This window comes from Octodon degus, unplaced genomic scaffold (genome assembly GCF_000260255.1).
Source record: "Octodon degus isolate 3935 unplaced genomic scaffold, OctDeg1.0 scaffold00096, whole genome shotgun sequence".
NCBI classification, from domain to species: Eukaryota; Metazoa; Chordata; class Mammalia; order Rodentia; family Octodontidae; genus Octodon; species Octodon degus.
In genome coordinates, this window is record NW_004524672.1 from 9,796,195 (window position 1) to 9,822,083 (window position 25,889).

The 25,889-nt window shown below is 51.7% G+C and overlaps 4 protein-coding genes across 9 annotated transcripts in view; 2 read left to right on the plus strand and 2 right to left on the minus strand.

Annotated features, from left to right (window-relative positions):
- Ankzf1 (ankyrin repeat and zinc finger domain containing 1) overlaps window positions 1-2,441 on the minus strand; it is a 9,386-nt gene extending 6,945 nt beyond the window's left edge. For both annotated transcript variants that reach the window (XM_023722997.1, XM_004638193.2), the window contains exons 1-2: window positions 2,279-2,441; window positions 1,814-1,991 (exon numbers count right to left, since the gene is read on the minus strand). In XM_023722997.1, coding sequence (XP_023578765.1) covers window positions 1,814-1,961 — 148 coding nt within the window. In that variant the 5' untranslated portion in view covers window positions 1,962-1,991; window positions 2,279-2,441. The remainder of the gene's footprint in view (window positions 1-1,813; window positions 1,992-2,278) is intronic.
- Window positions 2,442-2,604: 163 nt separating this feature from the next.
- Window positions 2,605-13,761, plus strand: Atg9a (autophagy related 9A). Of its 5 annotated transcripts, none has more exons than XM_023723090.1 (16): window positions 2,605-2,771; window positions 3,698-3,755; window positions 4,154-4,285; window positions 4,372-4,415; window positions 5,045-5,109; window positions 6,186-6,347; window positions 6,557-6,698; window positions 7,745-8,493; window positions 8,576-8,729; window positions 8,835-9,014; window positions 9,369-9,617; window positions 9,820-9,998; window positions 10,268-10,391; window positions 11,948-12,170; window positions 12,308-12,453; window positions 12,735-13,761. In XM_023723090.1, exons 3-16 carry the CDS (start codon window positions 4,183-4,185, stop codon window positions 12,738-12,740), a joined length of 2,526 nt encoding a protein of 841 aa, XP_023578858.1. In that variant the 5' UTR covers window positions 2,605-2,771; window positions 3,698-3,755; window positions 4,154-4,182; the 3' UTR covers window positions 12,741-13,761. The 5 variants fall into 5 exon arrangements, with proteins under 5 accessions (XP_023578858.1, XP_023578861.1, XP_023578859.1 ...); XM_023723093.1 differs by having other exon boundaries at window positions 10,274-10,391; XM_023723091.1 differs by having other exon boundaries at window positions 3,701-3,755.
- A 319-nt stretch (window positions 13,762-14,080) lies between these two features.
- Window positions 14,081-21,778, plus strand: Abcb6 (ATP binding cassette subfamily B member 6 (Langereis blood group)). Its single transcript, XM_004638198.3, has 19 exons — window positions 14,081-14,954; window positions 15,258-15,395; window positions 16,233-16,413; window positions 16,585-16,686; window positions 16,827-17,010; window positions 17,829-17,950; window positions 18,457-18,566; window positions 18,734-18,799; window positions 18,966-19,091; window positions 19,225-19,301; window positions 19,388-19,451; window positions 19,536-19,621; window positions 19,805-19,862; window positions 20,074-20,178; window positions 20,500-20,674; window positions 20,818-20,930; window positions 21,155-21,249; window positions 21,332-21,400; window positions 21,505-21,778. The coding sequence occupies exons 1-19, from the start codon at window positions 14,406-14,408 to the stop codon at window positions 21,614-21,616; spliced, it is 2,532 nt and encodes an 843-aa protein (XP_004638255.1). The 5' UTR covers window positions 14,081-14,405; the 3' UTR covers window positions 21,617-21,778.
- A 105-nt stretch (window positions 21,779-21,883) lies between these two features.
- Window positions 21,884-25,329, minus strand: Zfand2b (zinc finger AN1-type containing 2B). Its single transcript, XM_023723095.1, has 10 exons — window positions 25,231-25,329; window positions 25,040-25,112; window positions 24,669-24,763; window positions 24,067-24,198; window positions 23,781-23,932; window positions 23,477-23,569; window positions 23,340-23,400; window positions 23,185-23,252; window positions 22,463-22,535; window positions 21,884-22,270 (listed from the first exon to the last, which is right to left on the minus strand). Exons 2-10 carry the CDS (start codon window positions 25,092-25,094, stop codon window positions 22,226-22,228), a joined length of 774 nt encoding a protein of 257 aa, XP_023578863.1. The 5' UTR covers window positions 25,095-25,112; window positions 25,231-25,329; the 3' UTR covers window positions 21,884-22,225.
- Window positions 25,330-25,889: the final 560 nt, after the last annotated feature.

Consider the following 25,889-nt stretch of genomic DNA (forward strand, 5'->3'; position numbering starts at 1 on the left):
TTTTTTTTTTTTTTTCTTTTTTCTAAATGTCATTTTAAAGCTTACAATTCCAATTAATCTAGAAAGAAATTTAAGAAAGCAGTATCCAAAAATGTAAAGAGTTACAAAACTATCTTATATTCAGTATAAAAGAATGACTGGGGCCGGGTATATAGCTCAGCAGCATAAGCACCTGCCTAGCAAGCTCAAGGACTGAAGTTTGATCTCCGGTACTGTAGACCTTGCTGGGTACGCTAGGCACACCATGCTGGCCACCAAAACTGGGCATGGTGACCACATGTCTGTAATCCCAGTGCTGGAGAAGCTGAGACAAGAGGATCACTATGAGTCTAAGCTGCGTAGTGAGTCCCTGTACCAACTAAATAAATAAATGATTAAGAAGACCATGTAGGTCTAGTCAGATAGATCAACTGATTAAAGCACCTGCTTAGGCAAACTCAGGGACCAGGGTTCAATCCTGAGGTGCCCTGCTGTCCCCGCCCCTGAGGGTGCGCTGAGACAGCGACTGAGACTGGGCATGGTGGCACGTGCCTGTAATTCCAGCACTTGGGAGGCTGAAAACTGGAGAATCACTATGAGTCTGATCTGTGTAGTGAGATTCTATAGACTCTGTTTTATATATATAGTGCATATAGTGTGTATATATATATATAGTATATATAGTGTATATAGTATATATATATCTATACATCTCTCTCTCATATATATATATGAGAGCCATAGAAACTTACGTTAAAAAAACAAAGAGAATGACTTGCTGGAGTCCAGTTAAATCTGAAACATATCTAGGAATTCTGAAGTGTTTTTGAGGGCAGTGATGTTACTGGAATGAAGCACAGTACTCCCAGCACTTGGAGGTTAAGACAGGAGGATCACTATGAGTTTGAGATGGGGGGGGGGCTACAAAAGTGAGCACAAGGCCAACCTGAACTGCATAGTGAGATATTGATTTGTTTTGAGACGTTGCTTCTGATTAAATATCCAAAGACTTGTTTGGAGACGACTCAGAGATTAAATGAATTTTTAAAAAAAAGACAATTGGGCTCCTGAGCTGGTAAATACCAGTGAGAGTGTTCCCAGGAGGAGCGATACTGTTGTAGGCAGCTGAATTTGATAGAAACATTATAGGCAGTAAGGCAGGGTCAGGCCCTCAAGGAGACACTCCCATATAGGCCAAACTTCAAGACAAAAGAGGAAACAAATACAGCTACGCACTTCCCTAGGGATGGGCATCAGGGATTGATATTCTAAACAGGTGTCAATCACCTTGAAACAGCCCAAATAAGTCACTAACCCAACCTCTAACAGGAAGAGTCCCTGTCCTGTGTTCATGCCCGCTTGTTATGTGACTCGCTTCCTCATTTGGTACTATATTTAATCAATCTTAACTGAGCAATGGTGCTTGTAATCCCATTGGTTGACCATAGCTTTGTCCCACCTCATGCCCACCTAAACGAGTTCCCATGTTCTCCACCACCTTAGACCCACCTTACTGCATGGTGTTCCTCTATTAAAAAAGTCTCTGAAAGAGACAGCTTCCCAGGGACCACCTGCTCGGGCCCCCCTTCTGTTTCTCTCTTTGACATACGCTTTCTTTCCCCCAATAAATATATTCTGCTCATAAACCTCCGTTTGTTCCTAAAATTCATTCTTCGGTTTTAGAGAACACGAACTCATTCCAGGTAACTTTCCGGAGTTTAATTTTTTCCCCTATATTATTTGAAGGCCATCCACTGAGATCAGTTTTTACCCTGTGTCAATACGCTCCAGTGAGCCTGCTGCTCATGGATCCACCCCAAATCATCTCCGATACCTGGACAGGAAGCAGGCAGAGCCCGGGCCTGAGCCTCCCTGGGGGCCTGGCTCACCAGGCTCAAGCCCCGAAGGACTGGTGCATCCTCGGTGAGGTCAAACACGGAGAGCGTTGCAGGAACTGGTGGGGCAGCTGGAGCCGGCGACATGTCTGAACCGGGATTACTTAGAAGCAGCTCCTGGAGTTAGAACGGGAGTTAGAAACAGCGACTACCAGAGCGAAGAGCTACTGTCACGTCTCCCGCCAGCCTGCTTTAGTTTTCCCCAACCTACAAAACCCGTTGGCCCTCAGCCTGCCATTAGGAGTCAGCTCCGCGGTAAATACGTAACCCCGTTCCATTTTCTTAAACCCCTGGTCTCAGACCCCAAAAGGATAATGGTAATGGGGAGCACCAGCTCCAAATCGAGTCCCACAGAGTTGATTCACTCAGTTAATCACTGATGCTATCTATCAGACCTTCATTACCCGAGAGATAAGGTCCGGCAACGACTGAATCGCAGACTCTCCCCTGCCCTCAGAAACTGCAACAAGCTTCCCCGGAGCCAGATAGGCGCGCAAGCCTTATTCGAAAGTCAGATTTCTGCAACACCACAACAATCCAGGCACTACGGGGTCGCGAAGAGGACAAACAGCGTCGCCTTCACCCGAGCCCCGCCCCACCTCGAGTATGTGATTGGTCTTCTGACCTCCAAGCCCCGCCCCAAGCTTTTTGTCCCTCCTCCTGCGCCGGAGAATTGGCTATTGTGTCTCCACCCACCATGTTCATAGGTCAGACTAGCTGAGGGTGACAGTGAGTGGCAGTCGCCGGGCCTAGCGCTTCAGTTCGGGCCGAGCCGAGCCGAGCCGAAGAGATCGAGTGTGGAATCGCCAGGGTCGCGGTTTCTGAGGTGACACGCGAGACTGAGTATTGAAAGCCCGGGCCCAGGCCGAACCTGGCCAGGGTGCCCACGGACACCAAGTGAGCTGGTGGCGAGTAGCTGGGGAAGGGGGCGCCTCGGGCGGGGCGGGGGCGCGCGGCCGGAATGTTTTGATAGCGGGCGCGCGCGGGAGGGGGCGCGCATGAGCGGCGGGACCGCGCACGAGGTAGACCCGCTGTTGGGAGCCAAACCCTACTAGGCTCGGGGCCGGGCGACCCTAGGGCTCCCTGAACTTGGGCTGGCGGCTGGGTGTGGAGAAGCAAATCCAGCCAACGGGGATATCGACCTCTTCAACATCCGCAGGAACCCATAAGCCAGGCCCTGCCTGCTAGGGATCCCTGGGCCCTGGGTCTGTCCTGACCCGGTGAGTGGTGAATTCCCTGAGAGACAGGGCTGTCACCCAGCAAATCCCGTTGGGCTCATATGAGGCCAAGACCCACGGTCCTCAGGGCCTGTGCTGTCTGGGTGAGTACCATCTTGACCCTGCCTCGCTCCAGGGATGCAGGAAACCAACAGATTGACCCAAGGATCTAGGTCTGCATTGATTTGGAATATCCTATGCAGACTGTCTGCTGGGTCTTTGGTGGAAAAAACAAAACAAAACAGGAGAGGTGGACCAGAAAGATCTTAGCAAAATGCACCTTGGGGTTTTGTGGACCCTAAAAGGCATGTCTAATTTCTGAAACTGGAGTGGGGCAATGGAGACAGTCCAGAGGGGCCACCCATTCTCCAGCCTGTACTGCCTCAGTCTTCACAGGATCAGTACATATCCTCCCTGGTATCTTAGATGCAGGTGGGTGACCCTGTATAGTACAGCCAGAGGAGAGGTCTCACAGACCTAGGCTGGAAGGTGCTTCTTCTTCACTGTGGCCTCCCTGCTCTCCCCCTTGTGGTACTTGGGTGAGTGGGAGGGTTGGGATTCTGTCCCTACTCATGGCTCTCTGGGGCCTGACACCTTCTCCTCCAGCAGCTGTCAAGCCAGGGCATCGAGGGCTGGAGTGGAGCAGACACTGTCCATGGAGCTGGTAGGGCCATGTGCTTGTCTTAAATCTTTGTTTACAAAATCCTTTCAAACTGCTAGTCTCTGGGGAAGCCAATATATCCAGGAGGGGAAGGGGGAGGGAAGTTTCCTCCTACTAAGTAGAACATGAAAAAGCCCCCCCACACACCAAAGGGGCAGATTCTGGCTGCAGGCTAGCAAGGTACCAGTGGACACCCAGTGAGGTTCTGGGAGTGACTGATCATAGTTAAGGGTCCCCTAAGCTCCAAGCTTACTCCTCTCCTTGGCTAATAACTCTCAGCCAAGGAGGCTGGTGGTGAAAACAAGCCCAAGAATTTTTTCTCACCCCTGCTCTACTAGGCAGAGCAGCAGGTGAGCAACACCTGATTCTGAACCAGGATCTTTTCCTCCTCACACTGGCAGGTGGACAAGGTGGACAGGGGGCTGCGGTGATGGCTCAGTTTGACACCGAATACCAGCGCCTAGAGGCCTCCTATAGTGATTCACCCCCTGGGGAGGAGGACTTATTGGTGCACGTGGCTGAGGGGAGCAAGTGTGAGTTGCTGGGGTATGGGGAGAATTGAAGGAGTGAGGGGCTCTTGTTCCTTCAGGGCGCTGACATTTCTCTTCTCTGCCCTCAGCACCTTGGCACCATATTGAAAACCTCGATCTCTTCTTCTCTCGAATATCCTTGGCATTTCTGTGGTGGAGCTCTGAGACCTTTAGCCCTTCTCTGAGTCAGGTCCCTGAAGGGAAATTGGGGTAGGTTGAACTCTAATCCCAGGAAGGGGAAATGACATCCTGAGGCTGAAAGAGGATAGCAAAATAATGATCATTAAAAATAATGATACCTTATACTTACTGAGATCTCTGTACCTGTATGCCTTTTGTGGTGTTGATTTATAAGCAGGCTTTCTCAGGGTGATCCTCCTCTCTGATGGGATTTTAATCATGGTAATAGTTAATGTCTTTTGACTCATTCTTTGTCAGCTCTGTGTCCAGTACCCTGCCTGGATTTTCTTGAATCTAGTAATCCTATAATAAGATAGGTATTACTATCCCTAATTTCCCACTGTGGACATAAACTTAGAGAGGTTAAGTAACTTGTTTAAAATTATATTCTAGAGAGTCACAAAGCCAGGACCTAAGTTTGGGTGGGTAACATCAAATCAAGATCTTTTCTCACTTGGGACATAGCTCATGGCACAAATGCCTGCCTCGTAAACCCAAGGTCCTGAGTTTGATTCCTGGTACCAAAAAAAAGTCTGTGTTCTCAGTTGCTCGTTACTGACCACTTTTTCTTAACATTTACACGTTTATAACCTACACCAGAAGAATGGCTTCACATGTATGCTCATTGGGGAGATCTTTGAGCTCATGTAAGTATGTGAAAGGGAAGGGACAGATGACATGGTAAGGGAATACATCTCAGTCTTTCTTCATGTGCCAGTATCTGGCTCCACTGGCCATAACACTCAGGCAAAGGCTCAAAACGCTACAAAACCTCTATAGTTCTTGACCTGTGTAGCACCAAAACATACAGCCTCACCTCTTACAAAAGAGCTTTCTAATTTTTTTAAAAGTTTTTAATTTTTTTTTTTAATGTGTTTAGTACAGGGTCTGCAGTCTCACTATACAGATTGGACTCATAGTGATCCTCTTATTTTCAGCCTCCCAAGCACTGGGATTACAGGCATGTGCCACCACGCCCAGTCTCCATCTCTCAGTGCATGCTGGGGATGGGGCCAGCACAGGCACACTGGGGATCAAACCCCAGTCCCTGTGTCTGCCCTAAGCAGGCACTTTAATCCGCTGAGCTATCTGGCTGGCCAGAAGAGCTTTCTAGATTGTTCCCCGAAGAGAACTTGAAAGTGTGTCAATCATTTTGTTAGAGTTTCAGTGGGATGTATATGGTCCAGTTGGGCACTCACAGGATGGCAGCGCTTTTCTTGAGGACCTCTATGCTGCTTAGGGCGCACCTGAAGTTGTTGCTGGACTGCAGCCTTCTAGAAAGCAGTCTTATGGTGTTGCCAAAGGAAAAGGAATTGGGAAGCCCTCCCTCAATGAGAAGAGTTCCTATCTGAAAGAACTTCTGACTATACTCTCAAAAGGATCAAAAAGGAAAGACCAGAGCCCACAATCATGAAACTTCTAACTTATATCCAGAAGGAGTGATGGAGTGGCAGATTACCATGAAATGACAAAAACAAGCTGATGATGTAGTGTTTGAAGCTAAGAGCAAAAACTAGGAGCTAATTTGGGCCTGAAAAGATTCTTTGAGGCTGAGCAACAGAAAAGGCTTTTTAAGATTTCTTTATCCCCTTTGATGGCCCATCTTTTTTTCTTTTTAATTTCCCATCTTACTTAGCTGCTTCCAGGTTATTCTCTTGTCCCATTTTATTTCACTGGTGCCTCTCTGACTCTCCGACCGTACCACTTCTTCCTAACTCCCTAGGCAGTTCCTCTTTGTGGTTGCCTTCACCACCTTCCTGGTTAGCTGTGTGGACTATGACATCCTATTTGCCAACAAGATGGTGAACCACAGTCTGCATCCTACTGAACCTGTCAAGGTCACTCTGCCAGATGCCTTTTTGCCTGCCCAAGTCTGTAGTGCCAGGTAAGGCTATAGGTCAAAGGGCACTGGAGTCTAGTTTTGCTAACAGGGTAAGCACTGGAGCATGAGGCAGTAATTCATACCTCAGAACACAGACTCAGGCTCAACCTAGAGGAATCCTTTGGAATAGCAGCTCATCTTGAAGAGCCTTTCCTTAATAAAAGGTTACCCCATATCCTTTTTTTTTTTTTTTTTTTTTTGCCTCCCACCAGGATTCAGGAAAATGGCTCACTCATCACCATTCTGTTCATTGCTGCTGTCTTCTGGATCCACCGGCTTATCAAATTCATCTACAACATTTGCTGCTATTGGGAGATCCACTCCTTCTACCTGCATGCTCTGCGCATCCCGATGGTAAGATGGAAGAGGACTGTTAGCACCATGCCTTAAGAAATTTTAGGCCTGAAAAGATTCAGGGAGGGATAAGATGTATTTCTGGGCATCACCTGTTGATTTCCGTCATCAGCAGTGTGCTAGTCACCATTCCACCACTGTCACAAAATCTCAAAGACAATCAGCTTGTAAAGAGAAAAGGTCTATTTTGGCTTATAGTTTTAGAGGTTTCACTCCATGGTTGGTTGTCCCATTTGCTTTGAGGCCTTCAGTGAGACAGTACATGGCGGCAGACGCATGCAGCAGAGGATCTTATCATCTCATGGCAGCCAAGAAATAGAGAAAGGCAGGAACAGGCCAGTGTTCCCAGTCCCAATATGCCCTTTAAAAACATGTCTCAGATATTTTTTTTCCATTTAAAAAAAATTTATTTGTGTATTTCATCTATACATAATGATGACATCATAGGGAAGTTGTACCTGTACATGATATATTTTGATTCTTTTTTCCCATTCCCTTCGCTTTTTTAACCCCTTTCTCTACGTATAACAAAAGCTTTGTATTTAGAAAAACTTTTTCTTTCTGTTCTTTTTTTCCTCCTTGTCCCTTCCTTGTTTCCCACTTCACCCCATCCTTGTTCCCCTTCTCATTTGCACATTTTCTTCGCATTTCCCAATATGTATTACATACTTTGGCCCTCATTTGCACTTCCAGTTCCTCATACCATAGAAACCATGCAGTGTTTACACATTTTGTTTCCAATTTATTTCTCTTAAAAGTATAGTCTCAAGGTGCATCCATTTAGCTAGCAGTGTCTCAAGCTTATCATTCTTAATGGCAAGGCCTACTTCTTAAGCATATCACACCTTCCTGGAGCACTACCAGCTGGTGACCAAGCCTCTTGGGTCTTTTGGGGGAACATTTGAGATCCAGACTAGTAAGAGGTCAGGGAGCAACTGCTGAAAGGCTGCACTGACCTAAGCATGTAACCCCTGAGCCTGTCCTCTGTGCAGGCTAGGGGTCAGGTAATAACTAGAGCTCTCCTCTCCCTACCCCCAATTCTGCAGTCTGCACTTCCATACTGTACATGGCAGGAAGTGCAGGCCCGGATTGTGCAAACCCAGAAAGAGCACCAGATCTGCATCCACAAGCGCGAGCTGACGGAGCTGGACATCTACCATCGCATCCTCCGCTTCCAGAACTACATGGTGGCACTAGTGAACAAGTCCCTCCTGCCTCTGCGCTTCCGCTTGCCTGGCCTTGGGGAGGTCGTCTTCTTCACCCGTGGCCTCAAGTACAACTTTGAGCTGATCCTCTTCTGGGGACCCGGCTCTCTGTTTCTCAATGAATGGAGCCTCAAAGCTGAGTACAAACGTGGTGGGCAACGGTTAGAGCTGGCTCAGCGCCTCAGCAACCGCATCCTCTGGATTGGCATTGCCAACTTCCTGCTGTGCCCCCTCATCCTCATCTGGCAGATCCTCTATGCCTTCTTCAGCTATGCTGAGGTGCTCAAGCGGGAGCCAGGGGCCCTGGGAGCGCGCTGCTGGTCACTGTATGGCCGCTGCTACCTCCGCCACTTCAATGAGCTGGAGCACGAGCTGCAGTCCCGCCTCAACCGTGGCTATAAGCCTGCCTCCAAATATATGAATTGCTTCTTGTCACCTCTGCTGACACTGCTGGCCAAGAATGGTGCCTTCTTCGCTGGCTCCATCTTGGCTGTGCTTATTGCCCTCACCATCTATGATGAAGATGTATTGGCTGTGGAGCATGTCCTCACCACCGTCACACTCCTGGGGGTCACCGTGACTGTGTGCAGGTAGGCTAGGGGAGCAGGGGGGAGCAGGTGGACCAGCAGGGCAAGGAGGGCTTCCATGTCACCACGACTCTGATCCTATTAGGTCTTTCATCCCGGACCAGCACATGGTGTTCTGCCCTGAGCAGCTGCTCCGCGTGATCCTCGCTCACATCCACTACATGCCTGACCACTGGCAGGGTAATGCCCACCGCTCGCAGACCCGGGACGAGTTTGCCCAGCTCTTCCAGTACAAGGCAGTGAGTGGAGTTGGAGTTAGGGCCTGCTAGAGACTGGCTGGTAGCTCTGTGGTCGTGGCTAAGCTCCCTCGTGCTTGCTTATGACCTTGGTCTGCTCTCTTTCAGGTATTTATCTTGGAAGAGTTACTGAGCCCTATTGTCACACCCCTCATCCTCATTTTTTGCCTTCGTCCACGGGCCCTAGAGATCATAGACTTCTTCCGCAACTTCACTGTGGAGGTCGTTGGTGTGGGCGATACCTGCTCCTTTGCTCAGATGGATGTTCGCCAGCATGGTCATCCCCAGGTACTGGGACTGGAGAGAGGAAGGTGGCTAGGGATGATGCTCGCACCGGTGTCTTTGAGCAAACTGCAGAAATCTATTCCTTGTGGTTGAACAAGTCATAAAAAGGCACCCCTGTCTCTTCTGGGCGCCCTGTTTTGAGCCTGGGCTACATTTTGTCCCTAATTTGCACTTTTGGCCAAGTTCCCTTAAAAGAAAGGCACAGTACAAACAAGTGGCCCACACATGGCACTCCTGGGGTGGGGGTTGGGGGCACTGGACAATATGTCACATTGCAGTCCTTGTGCTCCAGGGCAATGCCTCCCCTCTAGCAGACAAGATTCCTGGAAGAAATTTTACTGTGTTTTGCTTGTACAGTGGCTGTCGGGTGGGCAGACAGAGGCCTCAGTGTACCAGCAAGCTGAGGATGGGAAGACGGAACTATCACTCATGCACTTTGCCATCACCAACCCTGGCTGGCAACCACCTCGTGAGAGCACAGCTTTCCTAGGTTTTCTGAAGGAGCAGGTTCAGCGGGATGGAGCAGCTGCTGGCCTTGCCCAAGGGGGTCTACTCCCCGAAAACGCCCTCTTCACATCCATCCAGTCCTTACAATCTGAGACTGAGGTATGTTCTTGGGAATTGAAACAGATGGGCAGGAGTGGGAAGCTGAGTACAGGGCATGGGGTGGAAAGTTTGGAGGGACAAGGGAGGGTGTCAAGACAGCCAGTCTGCTCAATCTATGCACCGGGTCCTGAAGAACAGAATACTAAGGGACCAGAGGCCTTTCCTCTGCCCTGAGAATTCTGTCTACCCCTTTCTCTCATAGCCCCTGAGCCTAATTGCAAATGTGGTAGCTGGCTCATCCTGCCGGGGTCCCCCACTGCCCAGAGACCTGCAGGGCTCCAGGCACAGGGCTGAAGTTGCCTCTGCCCTGCGCTCCTTCTCCCCTCTGCAGCCTGGGCAGGCTCCCATGGGCCGTGTGCCCAGCACCATGACAGGCTCTGGGTGAGTAGAGGTGGGCCAAGATGGGAGGGCACAGTAGCAGACCCCAGCAACATTGTATAGGTTTCAAAACTGTTGACAAGCCAGGCATGGTGGTGCACACCTGTACTGCCAGCACTTAGGAGGCTAAGGCAGGAAGGATCCTTGCAAGTTCAAGATGAGCCTGGGCTACAGAGTAAGCTCAAAGCCAGCCTGAACTGCATAGTGAGACCCTGTCTCAAGAAGACTTAAAAAAAAAGTATTGACAACTGCTCTCTTGTCTGTGCTTGGAGGAACAGGGTAGATGCCAGGACAGCCAGCTCTGGGAGCAGTGTATGGGAAGGACAGCTGCAGAGCCTGGTGCTGTCAGAATATGCATCCACCGAGATGAGCCTGCATGCCCTCTATATGCACCAGGTGAGTGGGCAGCTGAAAGATGGACTCAAGGGTTTTAGATGTGAAGAATACATGGATTCCAATCTCTCTTTTTATAACCTGCTCTGTGATCTCCTTTCTCATATACCCTTTTAGGAACCTTTACCAAATATACTTTCATCAAAGGCCTTTGTGTTTTCCATTCCCCTGACTAGAGTCCACTCTCTGAGATAGTCTTCCTGTCTTTCTCCTCCTTCTCCCGTACTGTTACCTCTGAGATTTCCTGAGTGTACTCAGGAAGTCTCCCTTGCCCACCCTCTGAACCTTCCTGTTGTTTCACCCACAGCATTTGACACCACCTGTACCTTCCCTCCCTCCTTCCCTTCTCTTCCTTCTCCTCTTCTTTTCGTCTCCTCCTCCTCCTCCTCCTCCTTCTCCTCCTCTTCCTCCTCCTTTTTCTTCCCTTTCTCCCTCTCTGCCTTGTACTAGAGATTGAACCCAGGGCCTTTGCACTGAGTTGCATCCCCAGCATTCCCCCTTACCTTTTTAAATTTTTTTTTTTTTTTTTTTTGGCGGAACCAGGGATTGAACTCAGGCCCTTGCACTTGCCAGAGAAGTGCTTATTCCATTGAGCCATCTCCCCAGCCCCATTAAATTTTATTTTGATACAGGGTTTCACTGAGTTGATAAGTTGTCCAGACTGGATTTGAACTTGCAGTCCTCTTGCCTCAGCCTCTCACATTGTGGGGTTACAGGTGTGCACATCCATGCCCAGCCTGTCTTTCTTTCTTTCTTTTTTTCTTTTGTCTTTTTGAGACAAGGTCTCACTATGTAGTTCAAGCTGGGCTTAAGCTCACTTTGTAATCCAGGTTGGTCTTAAACTTGCAGTGATCCTCCTGCCTCAGCCTCCCAAGTGCTAGGATTACAGGCATGCACTGTCCAGCTTCTTTCTATTAAATTTTTCATTAGCTAGCGTTCTTCCCAGTCACCACCAGCAGTGCATAAGCCCCCACAAGTGATAGTGTTTTTGTCCATTTTGCTCACTGTGATGTTCCCCTGTCATTAAAAGTGCCTGGCACTTAAACTCTGGTGGTCATTTTGTTCTTGAGTCAAATGAATAGGGAAATTGAGGGCCTTTATACCTGTACACAGGCTCCTTCCAGGAGTCTGCTGAGAAGGTAACAATAGAACATCAGACGTCTTTTTTTTTTTTTAATTTATGTATTTGGTATAGGGTCTCACTACACAGCCCAGACTCATGGTGGTCCTCCTGTTTTCAGCCTCCCCAGTGCTGGGATTACAGGCACACACCACCATGTCCAGTCTCAGTGGCTAGCTCAGAGTGCCTGGGGTCAGGGCTGGCGTGGCACGTGGTACCAGGGATCAAACCCTGGTCCCTGCATTTGCCTAAGCAGGAGCTTAGTCCACTGAGCTATCTCACCAGCCCCAGACATTTCTTGTATACTGTTAATACAGTAAGTGCTCTGGGTCAGGGATTCTAGGTAAGAGGTGATGTAGGAACTGGCTGATACCACTGTGGGGGTAACTTTTGAGACAGATATCCTCCACTCCCCATTAATAAGCCCTCATTTCTCTAGCTCCACAAGCAGCAGACCCAAGCTGAACCCGAGCGGCATGTGTGGCACCGCCGGGAGAGTGATGAGAGTGGGGAGAGTGCCCCTGAAGAGGGCGGAGAAGGCAACCGGTCCTCCCAACCTATCCCCCGCTCTGCCAGCTATCCTTGTGCTGTACCCCGACCTGGAGCACCTGAGACTACCGCCCTGCATGGAGGTTTCCAGAGGCGCTATGGAGGCATCACAGGTGTCCACCTATGGTCCAAAAGAGACAGGCTGTGGGAAAGGCTAGTTCTTTAGGAGAGGAAAGAGATCAAAGGGATGGAGCCCAAGGTCACTGACCCTCTCTGAGCAGTCTTCACTCTTCATTCTTGTGCTGTCTAGATCCTGGCACAGTGCCCCGGGTACCCTCTCACTTCTCTCGGTTGCCCCTTGGAGGATGGGCTGAAGACGGGCAGCCAGCATCAAGGCATCCTGAGCCTGTGCCTGAGGAGGGCTCGGAGGATGAACTGCCCCCTCAGGTGCACAAGGTAAGGGCTCTGGGATTCAGTAACTGCCAGAAGTAAAAACTTGCAGGTGGGGTAATAGCTTCCAGTGTGAAGGAAGATGACTTCAGCCCATGCAGAGGTCCTGCACTGTCCCTTCTAAACACTCTACCTTTCCTTCCCTCAACTGCTCTGAAGTGTAAGGTTTGGTTTTCCTCCAGGTACTTCCTAGAAATCAAGCTTTCCTTTTCCTTTGCCTCTAGGCTCTTGTGGGGCAAGCAGAGAGCTGAAGACTAACACTACTACCAACATGCTTCTCTCCGCAGGTATAGACAAGACTGAGGAATGTCCTCATACCCCAGGATGGAGGCTACTGCTGCCCTGCCATCCCATCTGCCTGCCATGGAAGGCTCCTCGGAGTGCTGCCTGGCTCCACGTGTGTGGTGTTTGTGTGTCTGTGCCTGGCCTCGGGAGGTGCCAACAATGGGCTTGAGACAACCCCAGGAGAAGAATTTGGGGCCTAGGAACCCGGGGTGCACAAAACTTCAGCCTCATCCCCAGGACTCCCTTGGCTCAGAGTGTGGTGCTAGAAACTGGCCCCCATCCCAGCCCCAGTACTGCCACCTTCGCATCTGCCCCTGCAAGTCTCCAGAGGGCTGCCCATGAGAGAAGCTGCCAAGCAGGGAGAACCTGTGCCAACTGTGGAGTGGGGAGGTCAGGCCTGCCCCCTCCACCCGGGACAGATGAGCAGCTCAGGCTGTGGCTCTTACCTCACCCCCAGTTCTCATCCAGTGCTGCAGCCAGCTCTTCGTTCCCATGTCCTGCACATCACTGGCATGTGTGTGCTTCTTGCCCCCCTTTTGTTCGCTTGCTCCTTTTGTTTGGCTTTTGCTTTGTGTTCCGGTGGAGGCATTGCGCCCAGCTCCCTCACACCATCTTTTGACACTAAGAAAGAAGATTTCTAAATTGCAGGATCAGGATGGAAATTCTTTGCTGCCCTCTCCAACTTTTAGAGTGGGTCCAGGGGAGACACACCTTCCTGGGCCCCCATTGCTGCTTATATACCCCCATCACATGGGACGGACAGGGAGGGAGTGTGACCTTGACGTCTGCATCCCAGCAAGAGAGCTCTGGACCGCAACCTACTGTCCGGAGAAGCCGAGGCTTTGTCGGGGCTTTGAGCTGCGGCGTTGCATGCTGGGACTCAGCTCCTACCCTCTACCCCGCCCCTCACCCAGCTCTGGTCCACTGCGGAAAGAGTGGTGAACTGCACTACCCAAGTTCACAGCAGAGCCTGGGGGGCAGGCCATGTACAGCTTGATAACCCTTAATAAAAAAGGGACTTTGACCAGATCATGACTTGTCTGCTCAATCTAGGTTCCAGGGAGCTGGAGTGGGTAGGTGTGATTTCCCCTTCTCCCAAGAGCCTGAGGGCGGCCTGAGATCTAAAAGCAAATAGATTTATATCTGCTCTGCTCGGATATCCAGTTAGCCTGTTAGCAAAAAGGCTGTTTGCCACCCTCAGTTCTGGGGAGGTCAAGGTCTCCCAGTCTTATGGTCAGATTTCCCGCTCTGAGCACGTGACCAAGTCGACTCAGCCTCTTTATTTTGCCCGGGTCGGGTGCACTGTTCCCTCCCGCCCCTCCGTACATATCTGTCCAATGGGGACCCTGGGCAGAGGCTGGGGGCGGGTCGTTGCCGTAGAGGGCGGTGCGAGGCCGACGCCGGCCTTTCCTCCGCGCCGAGCTTGGCCAGAGGGTCTCGGGCAGCACCGAGACGGCGTACGTGCCCTGCGTGAGTGCGTGGCGGCGGCGCGTGTGCGAAGGGAGTGGGTGGTGTAGCAGGGTGCACGTGCGACCCTCTCCGCGACCCCAGCGGCTGGCTCAGCGTCCCCGGCTCCATGACCTGAGCCACCCAGCCTCCGTGGCCCTCCCGGAGCAGCCTGGCCAGCTTTCCGGTCCCTCGGGCTTGGTCAGCAGCCACCAGTCACCACCACAATGGTGACTGTAGGCAACTACTGCGAGGCCGAAGGGCCTGTGGGTCCGGCCTGGACTCAGAATGGCCTGAGTCCCTGCTTCTTCTTCACGGTCGTGCCCTCGACGCTGATGACCCTGGGGACCCTGGCCGTGGTGCTGGCTCTTCCCTGTAAGCGTCGGGAGCGACCCGCTGGCGCCGACTCACTGTCCTGGGGGACCGGCCCTCGCCTTGCTCCCTATGGGCTGCAGCTGCTTCTGGCCACGCTTAAGGGGGTGCTGCCCCTGGCCGGCCTGATTGGCCGGGTAGGCACCGCCCGGGGGACCCCGCTGCCGGGCTACCTACTGCTGGCGTCTGTGCTGGAGAGCCTGGCCAGCTTCTGTGGCCTCTGGCTGCTCGTGGTGGAAAGGAACCGGGCACAGCAGAGTTTGGCAATGGGCGTCTGGATCAAGTCCAGGCACAGCCTGGGTCTCCTGCTTCTCTGGACAGTGACCTTTGCAGCTGAAAACTTGGCCCTGGTGTCTTGGAACAGTCCACAGTGGTGGTGGGCAAGGGCTGACGTGGGCCAGCAGGTGAGGAACAGGTGGGGAGGAGGGGAAGTGTTGATGCTGGGAGCAGCGTCTGGACATACTGGCTCCATGCTTTCAGATGACACTGAAGAAAAAGAAGGGAGTGGCTGGCGCCAGCTGGAAGCTGATAACTAACTGGTGGGGTGTGTCAGTGCTGAGTCACTGTGGGGTGTGTGTGTGTGTGTGTGTGTGTGTGTGTGTGTGTTTGTATGTTTTGGGTGCTGGGGGCCCTGCAGAGGTTTTGACTCTACCGAGAAGACAAGAGGATCTTGGCTTTTCTTTTATACTCTGCACATTTCATCCTAGGTTCAGTTTGGCCTGTGGATCCTGAGATATGTGGTTTCTGGAGGACTGTTTGTCTTGGGGCTCTGGGCTCCTGGGCTTCGGCCCCAGTCCTATATCCTCCAGGTTCGTGAAGAAGACCAAGATGTAGAAAGGAACCAGGTACACCTCATTTTCTGAATGCTGGGTTCTGTCAGTATTGTATGTGTGTGTGCACAGGTTACAGATTAGAAGCCAAGGCCTGGTGAATTCTGAACACACCTAGCTGTATCCCAGTACTTCTAAATCCAGGTGCCACTCTTACTTTCATTGCCTATTATCCTTTCTCCCCACGATTAATTACTGTAATTCTTTCCCAAGTTCAGTTTGTCACCTGATAGCTTTTCTGACCCCATCAGTGTTCACCTGTGGGCCTCAGATACTTGGGAGCTGAGGCCCCATGTTCTTCCCAGAGCATTTCCAGTTAGCACACTTGGGTTTTTTTGTTTTTGTTTTTGTTTTTTTTTATGAATTTAGGACAGGGTCTACAGGGTGTACGGGGTCTCACTACATAGATTGGACTCATAGTGATCCTCCTGTTTTCAGCCTCCCAAGTGCTAGGATTCAGCGTGCCACCACACCTAGTCTCAATCACCGTCTCAGCACACCCCAGGGTCGGGCCGGCACAGCATGCTGGGATTGAGCCCCAGCTGCTGCACTCTGCCTAAGCAGGCGCTTTAGTCCACTGAGCTGTCTGACCAGCCCTAGCATACTTGTTTTTTTTTTTTTTTTATTTTAACATTTATTGTGTGTGTGTGTGTGTGTGTGTGTGTGTGTGTGGCCAGCTCAGCCCACCAGGGGGTGCGGCTGGCTGGCATGTGGTGCTGGAGGATTGAACCACGGTCCCTGTGCTTTGCCAAGCTTGTTCCAAGTAGGTGCTTTAGACCACTGAGCCATCTCTCCAGCCCCCCATACTTGTTTTTGATTTCTGAGTTTTTCTCCCATTTGCTATTATCCTAGGCTCGGTCCACAGACCAACGATCTACCTGGCGAGACCTTGGCAGGAAGCTCCGCCTACTGAGTGGCTACCTGTGGCCTCGAGGGAGTCCTGTTCTACAGCTGGTTGTGCTCCTCTGCCTGGGACTTATGGGACTGGACCGAGCACTGAATCTGTTGGTCCCTATCTTCTATAGGGATATTGGTGAGGGAGAGGAGTTGAGATCAGACTGCTGGGTCCTCACAGGTTTAGTGGCTGGGGTGCCCCTTACACAGTTGGGAGCCTGTGGTCAGAGAGGCCATGGATGGTGCCCGGGGCAGTTTTGCCTGAAGAGAGTCCTGGGTGCTGAAGTGAACTCTGCCTTTTTCTCCACAGTGAACTTGTTGACTGAGAAAGCTCCTTGGAACTCTCTGGCCTCAACTGTTACCACCTATGTCTTCCTCAAGTTCCTCCAGGGGGGTGGCACAGGTAGTACAGGTATGCAGTTATGATGACCCCCCTCCTGTGGGCCTTCCCTTGCTGCCGTACCTCTTTGAGCATTCCTCCATCAGCCCCTCTGCACTCGCAGACCTTTCACACCTGGTGAAGGGCTGCTGATTCCTAGCTGGCTCTCCCAGGCTTCGTGAGCAACCTGCGCACATTCCTGTGGATCCGGGTGCAGCAGTTCACATCTCGGCATATGGAGCTGCGACTCTTCTCCCACCTGCATGAGCTCTCGCTGCGCTGGCACTTGGGCCGCCGCACAGGGGAGGTGCTGCGGATCGTGGACCGAGGGACATCCAGTGTCACAGGGCTGCTCAGGTGCCACTCCAGTGAAAAGGGCACGGGGGAGGGTGGGGCTGAGAATCGGGGATGGAGGAGTCAGGAGGGTAGACCCACCCTGAGCTGCCACCCCTCCCAGCTTGTATGTTCTGGTTCTTTGATGAATTATAAGAGCAGTGTTCACTCACTATTATAATAACTCCAGTAATGCTGACACAGAGCTAGTGGCTTTTGAACTCCTCTCCTCCAGAGTTTCCTGTTCTGTATAGTGTTAAATTCTGCTTTGTTGTGCTTTTACTTACAATTTTTTAGACTCGTGGTTTTATGTTTTTTTTTTTAAATGTTTTTCCTTTATTTATTTTTTGGCAGAACCAGGGATTGAACTCAGACCCTTGCGCTTGCCAGGGAAGCGCTTATTCTACTGAGCCATTTCCCTGGCCCCCTTCCTTTATTTTTTGAGACAAGGTTTTGCTCTGGGTTTTGCCAGGCTGGCCTCAAGCTCAGCAATCCTCCTGCGTCAGCCTTCTGAGTGCTAGGATTTATAGGTGTGTGCCACCACACCCAGTTTATGGAAATTTTTCTAAGGCAAATGAAATCTCAGCATATGTGTCATTTTCACAGTTGCTTTAGCAGAACCTTATGAAAAATTTCATTTGTACTCAAAAGATCGTACTTGTTCGTGATAACTGGTAGGGTCCTATAGTTTAGCTATCCTGTGGTTTAATCACCCACCGCTTAAGGGATGTCTAGATTGATTCTAGTCTGTTGCTGTTGATAATGAAGCACTACACTGAAGTTCCCCAAGGTAGGGTTGGTGATTCTCTGCCACAGATTTCTGTCTTGTCTTACCTACACAGCTACCTGGTATTCAACATTATCCCCACGCTGGCTGACATCATCATTGGCATCGTCTACTTCAGCATGTTCTTCAATGCCTGGTTTGGCCTCATTGTGTTCGTGTGCATGAGTCTTTACCTCAGTAAGTGCTGCCTGGTGAAACCATCTACCTGATCTGTCATGCAGCTCCCTCGGGCCTGAGACCTACCCCCCTCTCAGGTGACCGTCCTTCAGGAGGCTGAGGATTGGTGGACTTGATTAGGCTCCCACTGGTCCTAGGGTGATAGGAAAGTCTCCTCTGCCCTATTAAACCTTAGCCCAACCTGCAGGGAGGGCCAGGGGAGGCATCTTCGTTGTATCAGGTTCCTTCTGTGGTCTTGGGTGAAGGAAAAACCCCCATTTGTATAACAAGACGTTTTTATTTGTTCACCAAAAGTGTTTTCTGTACCCAAGCCTTTGAGCAGGCTGCAAACATGCTTGCACATGGCCTCTACGCTCGGTGAACTTTTGGCTTCTCCCAATGGAGTCCTGGTCCCTAGCCCCTCGAGCACTTTTGGTATATGTGGCGGGGAGTGGGGAGAGACACTTAGTCTCTGCTGTTTGGGATGATGTCCTTTTCTCTGTACCCCTCTTCCTGTCATGTTCCAGTTCTGACCATCGTGGTCACTGAATGGAGAGCCAAGTTTCGCCGTGCTATGAATACACAGGAGAACGCTACCCGTGCACGAGCTGTGGACTCCCTGCTAAACTTTGAGACGGTAATGGAAGCGTGAACAACAGTGCCAGGAAGCAGGGAGATGTCGGGGATTGTAGCTGGCACCACTGGGGTGATAAAGCACTTCAGGGTGATATTTGAAATCGGGAAAGAGGGATCAGAAATTCAGAGGAAGTGAGCTGTGAACCTTATGCTGTTTGAATTCATCAGGTGAAGTACTACAACGCCGAGGGTTATGAAGTGGATCGATACCGAGAGGCCATCATCAAGTATCAGGTGAGGATGCTAGTGTGCAGCCCCCTGAGCATGGAGCTGGCCTGTGGCTTGACCAAGGCAGAGAGGAGTAAGACCCAGGGGCTGAGGTTGAGGGGCATGGCTCAGGGTGGGATTTGGTGATGGTCTTCCTGTGGACCATTCTTCCCTTCTGTGTCATTGCCCTTAGGATTTGGAATGGAAGTCAAATGCTTCACTGGTTTTGCTGAATCAGACCCAGAACTTCGTGATTGGACTCGGGCTCCTCGCTGGCTCTCTGCTTTGTGCATACTTTGTCAGTGAGCAGAAACTACAGGTGAGGCAGAATGACAGAGGAGTGGGGGACAGGGAAGAGGGGTTTGGAGCTTAGGTCTGAGCCCCCAGCCTCTTAGGTGTGGTGCAGGAAAAGCAGGCTCTTGTGATACTTGAGTTTCCTTCGGTCTCTGCAGGTTGGGGACTTTGTGCTCTTTGGCACTTACATCATCCAACTGTACATGCCCCTCAACTGGTTTGGCACCTACTACAGGTAACCTAATCTCAGGCTTTCACCTGTCCAGGTACCATGCTATTTCCTTGCTCCTCAGAAGAGCCCACCTATCACCCTTATTTCAGGATAATCCAGACCAACTTCATTGACATGGAGAACATGTTTGATCTGCTGAAAGAGGAGGCAGAAGTGAGTGAAGAGAGAAGAGTGGGGTCTGGGGAACAGGTTGTTTCTTGGTTGTAACAGCAGTATGCACTGGCTGCACTCTCTCAGGTAAAAGACCTTCCTGGAGCAGGGCCCCTTCACTTTCAAAAGGGCCAGATAGAGTTTGAGAATGTGCACTTTGGCTATACTGATGGGTGAGCCCGCACCTCTTGCCTTCTTTGTGTTCCCCTTGTCTGTTGGCACAACTGCCTTCCTATGCTGAATCCCAACTCTGCAGCCCACCTTACTTGGGCACAGTGCCTTGGCAGGGAGGGGAGGGCCCAGTCCTAGCTATGGTGATGGCAGGGGTCTACTGACCCTGCCTACCTCTCTTGCAGGAGGGAGACTCTGCAGGATGTGTCCTTCACAGTGATGCCTGGACAGACACTGGCTCTGGTGAGATGAGACCAAGCCACTTAGCCTGTACTCCTTGAGTGCCTCTTATTCATTACCCATGGTGGCTCATAGCCCAGGCTAGGGAATCAGCTGTCTTGATGAGCAGTGGGGTTGAATGTGACAGCCCTTGTGGATGTTGGTGGCCCTTGGAAAGGAAGATTGAAAAGTCACTGAGCCTGAGAATTTACCACTCTTGTTTCTAACGCAACAGGTGGGCCCATCTGGGGCAGGAAAGAGCACAGTGTTGCGCCTGCTGTTTCGCTTTTACAACATCAACTCAGGCTGCATCCGAATAGATGGGCAGGATATTTCACAGGTAAGTTAGGGGTCTGTGTGGACAGATACCAAGAGCCTGGCATCCAGAGTTAGATAATTCTGGGGCCTTCCTAGCACCACATGCCCTGCAGTGACACTAAGAAAGTAGTTATGGGAATGAGTTGCTGTGGTGTTGTCCAAGATACAGCTCTTCTACAGCAGTCCAGGGAAGTAAGCAGGGAGTGCATTTTCTTTTTGTGGATGGGAAAACAGACTTGAATAGGTTGTGTCATTTGCCCACCCAACTGGGATTCGCCAGTCCTTCCAACCTCCCAGTTCTGAGAGTATCTCACAGGCAGGCTGGCCATTCTTTTGGCCCCAGGTGACCCAGATCTCTCTCCGCTCTCACATTGGAGTCGTGCCCCAGGACACTGTCCTCTTCAATGACACCATTGCCAACAATATCCGATACGGCCGTGTCACAGCTGGGAGCAATGAGGTGGAGGCTGCTGCTCAGGCTGCAGGCATCCACGATGCCATCTTGGCTTTCCCTGAAGGTGAAGTTCCTCCTCCGAGAGTCCCCTTTCCTGTCTACCGTGGTTCTGTTATTCTGACCTCTGTTTCATCCCTTCCCTGCCCACCTGGGCTCAGAAATCAAGTTTATTGTGTGTGACTTGAGGGAGGTGGGCAATATCCACAGGGTATGAAACACAGGTGGGTGAACGTGGACTGAAGCTAAGCGGTGGAGAGAAGCAGCGAGTTGCCATCGCCCGCACCATTCTCAAAGCTCCAGACATCATTCTGCTGGATGAGGTGAGGCCTGGGCAGCCTTTTCCTGTCTTCCCTGTCTGCCTGTGCCATTCCTACGGGGCCATTTCCTGCCTAGCACAAGTATCAATGGTTTATGTTTCACCAAACCCTTTACAGTTCTCAAACTCCAAGTGTTTATATCCAAGCTAGCTGAACTAGTAGCTGGCATCATCCTCCTACTGGGGTCTTTGGTGGTCAGGGGCATTTTACCCAGACCCTCTCTGTAGGCAACATCAGCGCTGGATACATCTAATGAGAGGGCCATCCAAGCGTCACTGGCCAAAGTCTGTGCCAGCCGCACCACCATTGTGGTGGCACACAGGTATAAGACTACAGGACAGGGTGGGTGGCAGTGTGGGCCACTTGTGGTGGTACAGTAAGTAACACACCTCTTGACTTCTCAGGCTCTCAACTGTGGTCAATGCTGACCAAATCCTTGTCCTAAAGGATGGCTGCATTGTGGAAAGAGGACGGTGAGATGCACAGGGCTGTGGTGGGAGCGTCCCCCTTGTGGACCAGTGGCAAGCCCTCTAAGGTGTACCTGATGGGTGGAACTCACACTTGCCTCCTTCCCCAGGCATGAGGCACTACTGTCGCGAGGTGGGGTATATGCCAACATGTGGCAGCTACAACAGCAGGGCCAGGAAGAAGTGTCTGAAGACAGCAAACCTCAGCCCACGGCACAGTGACAAGCTATGGCCTATTCCCTCCAAAAAGGCTAACTCAGGGGAATAAGATGTACCCCTTTTCCCTGGCTTATTTCATCCTGGTGTAGGGGTGTGGTGCTAGCTGTTTGAGGGAAAGGGGCCTTTTTAAAAAGCACTTTTGGGGGAAATAAAAGTGTGGACTACCCAAGGATCATGGTGGCTTTGTCACGTAGGGGCAAAAGACCTCCAACCTGAAGATAACACTTTTCTCTTTCGTGCTGGAAAAGAGAAACAACACTCATGTCTTACTGAGGGCCAAGATCTTTATTCTTCCCAGGCCCCTCCCGGCCCACTGCATGTTGGGGGGCAGCCCCAAGTAAGAGGGATAACATAGTGAAGGGGGTTGAGAGCAGGCCCTGGTCAGCCTCCCCGAGGGTCAGCAGTTCGCAGGCACTCTCTCTGCAGCCAGAGTGCCAGCAAGGGCCTTTCTAGGCTATTTGGCAAGCTTCCTGCTGACATTTTTAGAGCAGCCTCCACCTCACTGCTGCTTGTCTTTGTCCTCCAAGCTGCTCTGTGCCTCCTCTCCCTGTGTACCCTGGAGGTGTGAGGGCCACAGTCCTCAGCTGAGCCTCCCTCCCCAAGCCCAGGACCCTAGCACAGGCTGCAGTTGGATGGCTTCAAGCTGCGGCTCTGCGTCTGGAGCAAGAAGGGAAGGAGGAGACAAAGTGCAAAGTCAAGGAAAAGAGGCAGGCCTTGATTCAGAGTTCAGGCTGGACTGCTCCCACAGTGAAAGCAAGAAGAACCACTGTCCCAGCATTCAACACTCAAAAGACATCACCTGCCCAGTTCTTAGCACTAGCTCCCATCTGTACCCCACCATCCTCATACCTGCTGCCGCTGGTACTCTGCCTCACTGGCAGAGAGGGCTTGAGCTAGAGCCAAGTCTTCTTCCTCCTGAGAACTGGAAGGAGGAACAGCTTAAGTTGGACTATGATAATACCTAACATTTGAGCACCTGTTCTGTTAAAGAGATCCTCTGGGTTCGACCTCAGTAAGTATTAGCATTATTCCCATTGTATAGAGGAAGTTAGTTCCTTGTTGGTTAAAGAGCTTGTTAAAGCTTATACAAGTTATACTTTGATTTTTTTGAGTCAGAGTCTCATTTTAAGAGCTTGTTTAGAGGTTCTAGCAGGGGAGCATCGCTACTTGTGTACCCTTGACCGAGGAAATAGTCCTGTTAGGAATGGTCACCTTCCATCCAGTGTGCAGCTTTGGGGGGACCACACATGGAGCAGTGAGGGAGGAGGACACCTGCCTCACCATCAGATCAGCCATATGACCCTGGCAATCAACAAGCTGATGTATTGCAGCCCATCGCCCCCACATCCCAGGGTTTTGTCTTACTATAGTCTAGTCTGGTCCTAAATGCACGGTGCTCATCCAGCCTCAGTCTCCCAAGTGCTAGGATTCAGCCATACACTACAATGCCCAGATGGTTCATCTTAACCTTGAGCCCAAGCTTCTATGTCTTCTCTGGGTTGATGTCCTACTCCTCCCCTCAAAGTGACCCTTTGCTCACATCCTAGCCTCTTTTCTACCACAGTAGATACCTTGGGACCTGGGGTTTGGTCTCTGCCAGGGATAATTCCAGGGCACGTTGCAGAGCCTCATCTTCACTCTGCAAAGGGAGAAAGAAGACGAAGTGTTTTGGGCTGTACTCTCCCGTGGGTTTCCGTCTGTCCATCCAGTCTCTTCCCCAACTCACCAAGCCATTCTGCAAAGCAAGCACTGGAGGGGCTGTCCGGGGTGGAGACTGGGTTGTAGCTCTATGGGAGATATTCAAGCGGCTGAAGTCAGAGATGTGAAGGGGTAGAAATGGAGAGGTGCAGTGGGCAGTCCTACCTGCTGGGAGAGGTAGAGGAAGGTGAGGTCCAACTTGGGCTGGGGACTGTGCCTGCAGAAGCCTGGCTTTGTGCTCTGGAGATGGCAGCAAGTCTGTAAAGAAGAGAGACCTTTGGCATGCCTCCAAAAGCAGTCAGGAGAGAAGTTCCTCCAGACAGTGTGGAAAGCCCATACTTGAAAACTTAAACTCCCCTGGCCAATGGGGACAGGGCTGCAGATTCCCAGTTTGTAAGGACAGAATCTGAGTTAGCTCCAAATGCATGGAAGGTTCCCAAAGGCGAGGAGGAGACCCAGCAGCAACTACCCTGCCTGGCTGGTTGGGCACCCCTCCCCAGAGCAGTCATGGTCCAGTGGGTGACGGTGCTTGATGCAGAAGTTTCGGCCACAGCGTTCACAGGTCAGCTTCATCATCTCTCGCTGCCGACACCCAGAACGTTCACACTTGTTTGTGAAGATCTGGAATAAAGGGAAGAGGTTTGTGACTGAGTTGCTAGCCCTTCTGCAGCTGGTTTACTGGAGTTAAATGTTTAGCTTTCCAGGCATCTACAGTCCCAGCTGGGTTGTGATGAATCAACACTACCATCACTCACCTTGCGTTTTTGCTGCGCTGGGTCAGAGCGACAGTCTCTGTCAATGTGCTCTCCCACAGCCCGGTCAGGGGGCTCCCCTCTGGCCACAGGAACAGGCACATTACAGAGAGGACACACTGGTACCTGGATATCCTACAGTCAAAGAGCAGGGGTCAGTTTGTGGCCCATTTCCATCTAACACATCTCTGATCCTAGGAGTCAGGAAAGAAGTTCCTCCAAACAGTGTGGAAAACTACATACTTCGGGAAAAAAAAAAGACTCTCCTGGCCAATGGGGACAGGGCTGCAGCTTCACAGATTGTAAGGATAGAAAGTGAGTTAGTTCCAAAGGGATGGGAGGTTCTCAAAGGTTAAGAGGAGAACCAGCGACACCCCGGCCTGGCTGGTTGGCTACCCCTCCCCAGAGCAGTCATGGTCCAGTGGGTGATGGATATCTGGATAACCCCCCCACACACACACACACATACAAATGTGCAAGAAAACACAACGGACAGTGTACTGAGCCTCAGGAAGACAATAGGGGAGATGTGAAGCAGACAGATGCTTAGGATTCTGCAAGCATCTGCCCTCCACCCCCTTTAACTCTCACGACCGCCCCCTCACCTTTTGGTAAGCAGATCCACAGTGATGCTGGGCGTAGGCCACATGGTCTGCACAGAATATACCCGAGCAGGCATCGCACTTGAGCGGCAGAAAATCTGCAAGGAGTCAGTCCGACTGCAAGTCCGTCTACTGGGACCTACATATCCCTTCTCTCACTCAAGGATGCCACTTGGGAAGGAAAACACTACCCCATTTGACACCCTCCCTAGTACACGCTCCCTGGCCACGCCCCCTAGCCACCGCCCCCAACTTCGAGCCCCGCCCTCCTCGGCATTTCCAGCCCGGAAGCCTACCCTCCCCGCCCGACCCCGAGACCCAAACCCCTTGCCGCCCCGCCTCGCCTATCTCCCCTCGCGCGCTCCGCCCCTCACCCAAGCGCTGACAGCTTGGCTCGGAACAGTGAGCCCCGAGGTCCGGAAACTCCATCGCCGGGCCAAGCAGGGCCTGGTGGAAGAAGTCAGTCCTTGGCGTCCTTAAGGCTCCCGCCCCGATTCCGACCGCGACCCCGCACTCCGTGGGATCCCCGCCCCGCCCCTTCCTCCCCCCGCCCAGCCTGAGCTACCCGCGCGCCAGCGCCTGCGGCCCGCAGCTCCCACCCTCCCCCTGCGCGCGGGCGCACTGATGTCACCACGCAGCGGGCGCGTCCGGCGCAGCCTCCGGCCGCGGGGAAGGCGTCCTGGCCGGCCGAGCCCCGCCCCGCCACCGCGCCGCTTGCTCCTGAGTGGTTGTCCAGAGGCCCGGGGGCGGTGGCGCGGCGCTCCGCGCACTCCGGTGCGGTTGATGGCAGCCAAGGGTAGTCCTGAGAATTCAGGGATGAGGGACAGCCCAGACACTGCGGGGACGGGTGGTGTCGGGAACTATCGCCGACTGGAGGTGTTTGAAGACTTTCACAGTTCGGTTGACTTCTCACTCCACACCTTTCCCAGGCCAGTGTGTTCACCGCCAAGGCTGCACCTTCGCCCTAAGGGCCGAGAACTCCCATATTCCACACCAGAACTGGAGGCCTGTCGAGATTTCAGCCTTGATGCCCTTCCTTCGGACTTGCCGGCCCACAGTCTGAGGTCACCCTCCTGGAATGCTTCTTGAATGAAGTAGTCATTAGACTGGTGACCTGCCGTTACTTTAGGACCTCCAGATTAAGATTTTTTTTTTCTTAGTCTGACTTGCTATGTAGTTCAGACTAGCCTTCAACTATGGCTTCAGCTATGGGGCAGCCCTGCA